General features: G+C 38.7%; 1 protein-coding gene across 1 annotated transcript; it reads left to right on the forward strand.

Annotated features, from left to right (window-relative positions):
* Positions 1-3247: 3247 nt before the first annotated feature.
* On the forward strand, positions 3248-3992 carry LOC149198279 (patatin-like protein 2). The gene is made up of 3 exons (XM_089408988.1): positions 3248-3514; positions 3618-3799; positions 3917-3992. Exons 1-3 carry the CDS (start codon positions 3248-3250, stop codon positions 3990-3992), a joined length of 525 nt encoding a protein of 174 aa, XP_089265114.1.
* The last annotated feature ends 6472 nt before the right edge of the window (positions 3993-10464 follow it).

Raw genomic sequence — 10464 nt, forward strand, 5'->3', positions numbered from 1 at the left:
AATGGCAGCTTCTGGGTCCTTCATAACTCCAGTGGAATCACCATGAATGTATGAACTTTGAATTCTTCAACAATGGAGTCGCCAAGGTAGGTTTGCAGCCTCGAAAACCACTTTGAACTCCTGCTACCTTCAGAAATTCAATCTTAAAACTTCGGGAATGAGTAATCATCAGGCTCCCGGCAGACGCACCAAAATGTTATCACAAAATCATGTACTAAGGGCTGCTACTTAGCAAGATCTCATGCAACTATTTCAAACCAGGCTTTAGACTAAGGCTTAGCCTCCTTAGTCAGAGAGGGCTCTCTCACAGATTTTTTGATATGAATTAAGAACAAGAAAGATGGCTAACTCTTCAAACAGTACATGAAAATAAGCTGGTTGGAACAACAAAATAACACTTCTTCCATTGGGCTCATGGAGTCAAACACTTCTGCAGTAAACTATTAACCACTCAATCATGGAAGCCAAGGCATATAATGTTTAACACTCAAAACATTTCTCAAAAAGAACCTCAACTCAAAAATATACACAGGAAGTCTGAGCACTAGGTGAATTTAGAGTGATTGCATATTTAGTGAGCTGTAAAATATATAAAGGGTAATGACAAAACCACACATATTCTGAGCATTGAACACATGATGAATCTTGGGAAGAAAAAGTAATCTTTATATTACTGTCAAAAGTCTTTTTACATAAGCTGATAAAGAACTCTGTTTTTTCATAAATCTCCAACCCTACTTACATCAGAGTTTCTCCTATATATAGGAAAACAAAACTAAAACTACCATGAGTCTCCTCCTCCAGCATGAGGGGAGCTCGATGATCTACCATTAACTAACCTCATCTATTTTTAAACAAACTTATTAAATACATAAGGTATTGTGCTGTAAATACATAGAGTCCTAATCACATTGAAATTCTAACTCTATCTCCTCGTATGCATGATGCCTTTCTTGAGCTATGACACCTGTACATTTTCTGTTGTGGCCGAGATATGTTGGAGGAGCATTCACTGAACGAGCTGGCCTTGGATACTAGCTGTGTAGATGGCTCATTAATTAGTAAAGATGAGTGCCCTGTTTTCATGGTCCCTGTCTTCCATTATTCTTTACTACTTAAAGACCATGCTCCAAGCTCTTTAATTCTTCAATAACAACGCATAACACCATATGTCCAATGAGCTGGAAGCCTTTGAAGTAAACAGGTGTACAAACCAAATCACCGAAGACTATAACCAAAACCCTAACAATTCGGTCATAAAGTGCCTTTAAGAAAGCTTTAGCTAAAAACAAAATATTTCACCTTTTCTCCAAAATGCACACTTGTCATTCTCTGAATAGCTAGGATAGCCTCATGTGATCTCCCTTATGTTCCCTAAGCGTTTCCTTCAACAATTTTCTGATCTTACCACTAAGCCGTTTGTCTTCATCATAAAACAACACCTACAGCAGTTTCGTAGCGCACTACGAAACTGCTGTTTTTGCCTAAAAAGTAGGTCTTGGGACAGAGATCATAACTTCTTACAGAAAACCTATTTGAGAAAAATGAAGGAGGCTTTTGTAAACCAATCCATGCTGAACAAAAACGTCCTTTTATTTTTTGAAACACTACACCAGTTGTCCAGAATCGATCCTTGAAGACAATGTATAAAACAGGAAATTAAAAACTGCATCTACAGCAGTTTCGTAGCGCAACGTTCAGTCACTCGTTTCTCCCAGCTCATAATCAATTTGAAAAAACTGAAAGAGGTTTTTCTAGTTCAGTATGTCAGGAATAAAAACCTCTTTCAATTTTCGAAAATATTCTTTCAGCTGCGCTAAATACCTTCTGGAAGTTGACTGCTTAAAACAGAGAAATATACCTGTAACAAACATCACCTACAGCAATTTTGACATCCCGTCCTTCCAGCCACCACACAGGCATCCATAAAATGATGAAGGTGTCTCTACAAAATGAATTTTAAAGAATTGATAGGAACATCCTGTACCATATCCTCAATAAATGTTGCTTTCATTCCAAGTCCTCTAGAATTGCTGGAAGTGAACCATTATCCATAATATCCTGAATGCTCTGTTCTGCTTCTTTGAAATGCTTCTCCTTTTAAGAGGTCAATCCAGTTTCTTGAGCGTGGCCATGGAGCGCCAAAAAAAACTTCCAACCATCCATTCACCGATTTATCTCAAATACTTTGGAACATAGTCATTGCCTGGCTGTTTGGGTTGTTTGCATCAGAAAAAACATGATCATAAGATAAACCATTCAACATGTTATTTACAACATCTTCTTCCTGAATGATTGGATTTCAAAACACCTATAAAGGAAGAACTAGCAATTGCATTTGACAATCCAGAATGCCACATGTTGTTACTAACTGATTTCCGGTTAGGGCACTAACTAATTTCCTGTTAGGGGATGCTTGCAGAAGAAGAACAAGGGATGCAACCACCAGCACCCTTACTGGAGGAAAATGGCTATTGAGAAGCAATAAAAAGTGACAAGCAATTTCCTCCCTTGTCTTTTATGGCAAATCAAAATTATTACGTGAAGGAAGTGCCAGCAGCAAAAGCATTCCATGTGCCATCAGGTTATATCGCCAATTCACACTATGCACGTCACTGATGAAGAATCTTATTTGAGTGATCAAATTCATGCAATCAGGATTGCCAAATGCCTCCCCAGGAAATCGATATTTGATACTCGGTATTCCAGTATAATGTATGTTAAACACAAGAAAGAGCTCATTAATGGCTTCTTGAGCTCTCAATGATCCCTGATGGGAACTTCCAAGTATTGCTAAGACAAAAGATGAAAATGCATTCCAATCCTTCATTATGTGCCTCATTACCACAGTAGAATCTATCAAACCTTCTCTGCCAAATGTCGATGTATTCTGGATTTTCATCAAGGATACTACCATGTATAGCTCCTTCTTGGATACGAGAACTTTGGCCAATATAGTGGGATTATAGGAAAAACCTTGAGAATGAAACACAGCAGTATTATTTGTATATTGATGATAAGATCCAGCACAGTGACATGTTGAGTCAGATATTCCACAGAATCCATAGAAGACAGCTGTGAAACATTGGCTATGGATTTGAACAATTCCCCAATTTCGTAGCGCAGCCAGTGCAACATAGGAATTATGCGCTACGAAATCACCTAACATGTAGCGTTGCGAAACTGCTAAAAAAAATTCATGGGCTTATTTGCAGACATTTGGCTTTGATATTTTGTCAGTGATAACATGTTGAAAGAAATTTCCGCTCGCAATTCGAATCCACCATTGTCGAACGAGTCTAGCAAGCTTCTGGTTCTTTCTCTTGGAACACGACAAAAAGTAGCTCGTTACAAGGCCACAGACGCTGCAAAATGGGGCTTATTTGGATGGTTAACTAAGGACGGTAGATCACCTTTAATTGATATTTTATTGCAATCAAGTTCATATATGTCGGACATTCACGAATTCTTCTGGTTCAAAACCATTAACATGCATACGTATCTCAGAATCCAGGTACTTTTCTTGCAGCCTCCCTATATAATTCACCCATAGATTTTGTTTGTAGTTGAACAAATCTATATTCGAGAGATCTAACACACTGCCTCATTGTGATCAGGAACCGCAGCTGGGAGATCACACTAGCTCCTTGGTTCTGTCGACGAAGGAGAATCTAAAAGCCTTGAAAACGATAGGTAGCGATCTCTTGGCCAAGCCTGTTTCAAGTGTCAATATCGAGACGGGCTACTATGAGCCAATGCCAGAGCAAGACTGGAAGACCAACCATGATGCATTGATCAAGTCATTTTAGTTCTTATTGAATACGTCAATTTCAATGAAAATTGGTAAATCAAGTTTTATGACAGAAAATGGTTCATGTGAATTGGTTTCACTGTTAATATTGTATTGATTTGGCAGGTTTGCGCAGCTACTTTCACGTGAAAGAAAGTCACGATCAACTGCTGCTCCTAGTGGCGAAGACTTAGAGTCCTGAAACTTTATGAATGTTAGTTTTCCTCACTTTATGAATGTTAGTTTTCCCTTATGAATGTTGTAATTTGTTCGAAGATGATCTTAACTTCGATATGTAATGTAACTTTGATATCCAATTTGAAAATTGAGGCTTTCTGCATATTTCATTAATATATTGATTTTGAAAAGTAATGTTTTTTACCATACCTTTACTAATATTTAAAGAAAAAGTTACACAAGAATTAACATAGTAATATTTACGCCGTAAGGCGTCTCCTTTTGAAATGAATTGCCCTAGCCATCGCGGTGTCCTATTGTTCACCGTAGATTTATGGTGTTAGACGAATGAACTGATTTTGATCGTTGATCTAGGTTATGGTGTAAGGTTGTTTTCCGTCTGCGGAGTACCTCAATCGGCCGGAAAAACTGCAACATCGCCAGGTGCAAGAAACGCTATAATCCTCCACCTTTGTAATGCCCAAACCTCTTCTTTCATGAATCTGTGTGGGTACAACAGGCGTTGTTGATTTTGTTGGGCTGGCGGGCCAAGCGGACCCTTCTTCCAGATTCTTTAGAACAAACCATTCATTCTTGTTGAACGTTTCAAGTACGATCCACCGAGTTATGAGCTCAATTTTGACGACGGGATTCGGCAGGCCGAGGATCAACAGTGCCAGGGTTTGTCTTTGTCTACAGTGAAGCTCGAGGAGTTCACAGGCCCAAGAAATTCCAGAAGAGCTGTAAAGGATATACGGAACCTGCAAGTAATTGAACCCTGCATGTCATAAGTAACCGGAATTTACTTTGAGTGTGAGCGTCCGTGGGTTGTGCTTTTGTGGGCTCGTATGAATTTTCGTTTTGGGTTCATCGCCTTATATATTGATCTGTAATTCCATATTAAAGTAATGATGTAATTCCATATTAAAGTAACGATGATCTTGTGCTAGTATATATAATTTTTTATTTTCTTAACCTTATATTGATTCTTGCATTATTACTAGTTACTTATATACATATTAATTACATTGTAATATGATTTTATTGATATTAATACTTATATTAACTATCTTTTCTTCTAATTAATTCTCATTCATATATATATATATATATATATATATATATATATATATATATATATATGATTTTGACATTTTCTGATTGTTTATTTGACCTAAACGGTCCTTAGATTTTTTCCCTTTTTTTAAAACTTTTTTTGGGTTTCCCCTCAATACCTCTCACTTATTTATTTAACCAATCTTGATTGGATTTCTCAATCAATGTCCTGATGATGAGCCACACTTGTTGGCCGAAAACGTCAACCAAAAGCCATAATGTGATCGGTCTGGAAGTACTAAATTGAAGTGTAACAAATGCTAAGGTAGTTGAAAGTGTAACAAATGTTAAGACATTTGATAGTGGTTTATCCGCCCCTCCCCACTCAAATTGGCATCCTTTCCCCACTAACCTACTCTAGTCAAGTCAAGTCAAGTCAATACAAGGTTTTTATACTACCAATTTGGGGATATATACCTTCCAAGAATACTCATTTTAAAAAGCCTTATTAAAAAACCTTATTGGTGTCCATATGCTTCAAACATGAACAAATTTTATCATAATATAACAATAACTAGAAAAAAAAATACATATTTTATAAAAATGCATGATAATATATTTTTATAGTTTTTTTTCTTTATAAGTTTGAAATTGGTGAGGCATTAACGTGGTCATTTCCAAGAATAACACCCAAATAGGGAACGTAATTGAACTGGTGACTTAACATCTAGGAGTGCCTTAATAATGCACTTGAGAATAATCTATCCAAGATCTCATAGACAACAAAAATGAGATGAAGTTATATTAAATTTGCTCCCAGATGCAACATATACACAAGAAATGAGTTACATTATTACATCTTATGGTTGATCACCTAGAGAGGAGATTACTTCCAACAGAAAAGCACTGGCCAACGAGGCTACTAAAACTATATGAAGAAAAGAGTAAATCTTACAAATTTTACCAAGAAAAAGGGAACATTGGCATTGTGAATACATTAGAAATTGGACTGGGAATCCTCTTCTAGAGGCCAATTTAGATTGGGGAGTGATCTTCTTGTATTCCTGCTCGAAGCACTTGATTCTGAATTGTGATTGGTCTTGGTAGAGAGTTGCACCTACATACCTTAAATTTATTGTCGAAGAGAGTCCATTTCAACAAATTCACAAGTCAAATTTCCCTTCATGTATTGAATTTCCTCCAAAAGAGAGATTATGGTTCACATTTTCTCTTGTTGATTCTAATCAATCTTCAAATTTTCCAATAGGAAGGACTCGAGCTAATTGTTGCAATTATTACTCATACTCATGCCTTCAATTCTAGAAACTTTGCTTCTACTAACCCATGTTACTACTCATAAGGGGAAGGATAACCACCACAATAAACCCCTATGACAACTTGAAGATGACACACTAGGCACTACAACAACATAGTGCACCTTTACGGAGTGACAATGTTGATTCCAAAAGGAATCAAAGATCCAAACCAATATGCTTTAGATAGGGATGCCCCCTAAGATGCATGGAGGAGGAATTGGAAACCAATTTAAAAGACGGAGAGAAAAATTTGATAGGCATTAGGGAAATCATGCTTGCAGAGAAGGGAGCAAGTATAAAGAGACTAAACAAAAGCTGAGAATTCTAGTAGAGCTTGGAAGAACCCTCCAATGGCTCTAGTGGATGCAATGGTCAATGTAATTGTATTTCACTGCTCATGAATGATTATGCGTTCAATGGTTCATAGAGTAATCATCTAAATCATTGTGCTAAGTTTCTTATGCTGCTACAAGTACTAAGCATTGATCTCCAATGATGGCACAATCCTAGATGCCTTAGGTCATACCTATGACCTTCTTGCAATTACCTCAAAATTTTCTCAAGGAGGCATACTATCATATGTTAGATATAGAAGATGCCTTTGTCTTCAAGGTACTAATCCTTGCTACAACAAATCGTGACTATTCTTGGAAATGTTCTAACAAAATCAATTGCAAAATGTTATTTTGCGATTGAATCGCCATTGAGATAGATTTAGTCATGCATTAGTAATTTGTAGTCATGAAGGTGATGGAAAAATTACAAGTAAAATTTTATGTATTTTAGGCATTGGATCACTTTGCAAATCACATAAAATAATGGTTTTTCTAGTTGAGTTAACAGTATAAATAGAGACAAATATAGCATATTAGAAGCAAATAACAACAAAAATGATAAAGGAGTTCACCCCTCTCCTGGGCTACATCTCCTACTCTAGCTTCCAATGTTTGGCCTCTTTCATTAAGTTCTCAAAATTTTGTTTACATGGATTTACATTGCTCATAATGTCAAAATTATGTCTCCAATGGCTTTAAAGCAGTATAAAACCCCCGTCTGGGCTCTTTTTGGGCTCAATTTCGCCAGAAACTAAAGAAGTTATCCTCTCTAGAAGATTTCTCTTCTAACTAATCTACAAACTAGATTGATCTATTATCCATCCTATGAATCTGCATTTTTCCAGGCATGTGGAGCGACAATTTCACCTGGTGTCGATGAGATTCGTGTTGAATTGGGTGCAAAATGTCTCTATGTTTAAATGCCCTATAAGGCCTATGGCAAAAAAACCTAGGCCACATTGGCCATGCGCCCGGGGAGTAGGGCTAACCGCCTGCCCCCGTCAGTGTAGCCCCTTGGCACGTCAACACGTGGTCTTGCGGAGTGCCATAAAACCAAGGCCATTCCCTTTTTCCTCGCATCTGACTATTAAACAATCTGCTCTGTCCACGTACTAGGTCACATGAGCCACCATAAAACCTGGGGTTGGCCCCCAAAACTCTGCGCCCACCTGTTAGCTCTTTGCACCATCTACACCATGCTTCTGTGTCACCATATAACCCAAGGCTTGGCTTAACTGTTAGCCACCATTCTCCACCTGCCTTGTGGTTCCATGTTCTATGTTGTGACTGTGGTTTGAGCTTAACTCTAGCCCCTTAGAACTATTGCACTTCGGTCATTTGTTATCTGCACGAGACCATGGGTTGGTCCCAAATGTTCCACCCCCATGACTATATCTATGATCTGGTGGTTAAAAACTGTGGGTGGCAGAACCTTAGGTTAGCGGTAAGCCCGAGCCCTCGACTACCAATGTCTACAGCTCCATGGCGGTAGACAGTCTTAGCCTTGACCACTATACATATAAAGTGACACCCTATGCCTTAGCGATAAGGCACTGCAATGCTGCTCCATAGGTCTCACATTCGAATCCATCCAGCCTCTAGCTGACCCTTGAAAAATTTTATTTAACCCTGGGATGCCATGTGGTAGCCCATGACTAGGCCACGTGGCATCCCACCCTTGGTCCACATAACAAACTCAACCACCAACTAAAACCTCCCAAAATTTAACCAAGAAGAATAGGACACTTAGGAAACTACCACTGGCTCAAATTGTACTGTCATATTGCCCAGACACCTTGCCCAGTCATCGTACAGACTGTCTAATCAACAGTCCTACAACCAACCTGCAATTTTTTTACCTGTTTGGGAAAACGACCAAAATGCGATATCAAGAGCATACGATATCGATTTCGAGTGATTCAAGTTCGTTGGATTTAGGTCATCGAGATCTATGCTTTGGTACAGGTTTTGACCACTTTTGAACGCTTTCAATTTTGAGCACTTTACTGATCCCCTGGTTCACTCCCCCTAACTGGAAGCTTTTGGACCTCCAAAAGACTATTTTCAGTAAACAAATAGATGAGGGTATGTTACATAGTATTTTTTCACACCTCCTATTCACTTCGTATTCCACATCTCGAAGTGGCAAAATGTTGACAGTTGTGAAGTGTACTCATCATGAAACACACATTGAAACATCCCTGAGGAATAGAAGAAAAACTTCCCTGAGTCAATTTTGGAGAAGGTTGACTAAAACTCTAAATTTCAGGACCAGTTCTTTTTGTTCCATTTTGTCCCCATGTTGGTGGAAGTTTGCAGTTCTTTGACCTAGTGGTGTTGGCGCAGGTATTGATATGAAATTCCGTGTTGAATCTCTTCTAGCAAGTTTTCTCATAATGGAGAAGAAGCTTTGTATGCTAGAAACTTCGAGAAACAACGAGTTGGATGTTGTTGGGTAGAAATATGGTCGAGCTCTCCCATTTGGAGCTCTTGATCCTACCTTTAAGGGCCTTCCCCTTGACATGTGGAACTTCCTACTATTTTGTGGATCCCTAACTGTCTTTCCCTTCCTATAAATCAAATTCTCTCCATCCCCAAATGGTTGGTCATTGATTGCCTACATTCCTATGCTGAGATTATGCCTAAATGTTGCTCATCTAAATTGGAGAAGGAGTGCTTGAAGATTCTTGGCTTGGACTTGTGTTGTAGCAGCTACAACCACTCTCCAAGATTTTTCCTTAGCTTCATTTTGGAGCTTCCCTACCAACCTTATTCAGCAACATGTCTTGTTTCGTCAAGTACATAGGCTTCAGTGATTTTCTTGTAGATAGACAACCTATCCATCAGAGTTCGTTGCACTCCACTCACAAGCTGCTCTACCAGACTTAGTGTAGAAGCAAGCTTAGTAGCTCCCTCAAAAATTTGCACAATTCTGAAGGGCAACCAGTCTTCCCTCTAGATATTGCGCAAGTTTGTCTGGTAGCCTGTTGGGCTCTAGAATTGCGCAATTCTGCCAATCAAGCTTCATCCAGAAAATTGGCAATTATTCCCAGTAGGGATGCTCAACACACAAATTGCACAATCCTGGGCAACAATCAACTACTCTACCCAGAAATTGCACAAATCTCCTGGGCATCCTGCCTAGCTCCCTTTTAGAAATGTGCATTTTCTCCCAATAGTTGACCCTGCTCATACATGTGCAGTTGAGTTGACCAGTTCCACCCAGGACCAAGAAAAACTGACTTGCATGCATGGTATTCTCCTCCCAAGGCAGCATACAAAGGCATCCGTTGTTTTAGGGATCTATTTTTAGCAGTCAAAAGTTACATGCAAGGGTCATTTCAGAAACCTCCCACCAAGTGTCGCTTTTCCTAGATTTGTGGCATGTGCATCGCAACCTCGATTTTATCAAAACTCATGAACTAGATGTTACAGAGCTCATTCCTCACATTGACATTGTAGCTCTGACATCCCACATTGCATCTAGGAGTCATCAGCCCATTCATCTCAGCTCTTTTGGGGTAAGCCTGCCCTCCATGTCTTTCGTTGCATTTCTGGCACTTTTTGTGTTTTGCATAGTATGAATGATGTCTGCTTGATTTCAGTGAGCGCTTTCTGTCGTTTTGATATGTACTAGCTTGTACTAGCATCGTTTCAATTTTTGTTGACATCTCACTATTGTCACATGCATGAAACTTTTTTTCATGAACGATCACCGATTCGATGACTCGCCTCACCCACATGCATGTTGTTTCATTTTCTGAATCTGTCATTCACCATTTTCATGCAT

This window comes from Pinus tabuliformis, chromosome 2_2, assembly GCF_031772625.1.
Source record: "Pinus tabuliformis cultivar Carrire ecotype Pingquan chromosome 2_2, CPIR1, whole genome shotgun sequence".
Classification (NCBI taxonomy): domain Eukaryota; kingdom Viridiplantae; phylum Streptophyta; class Pinopsida; order Pinales; family Pinaceae; genus Pinus; species Pinus tabuliformis.

Excerpts from the sequence above, each read along its gene's own strand:
- LOC149198279 (XM_089408988.1), top strand. The coding sequence starts at position 3,248 with ATGTTGAAAGAAATTTCCGCTCGCAATTCGAATCCACCATTGTCGAAC. Across the intron at positions 3,515-3,617 it reads ATACGTATCTCAGAATCCAG|GAACCGCAGCTGGGAGATCA; the intron begins GTACTTTTCTTG and ends CATTGTGATCAG. Across the intron at positions 3,800-3,916 it reads AACCATGATGCATTGATCAA|GTTTGCGCAGCTACTTTCAC; the intron begins GTCATTTTAGTT and ends TTGATTTGGCAG.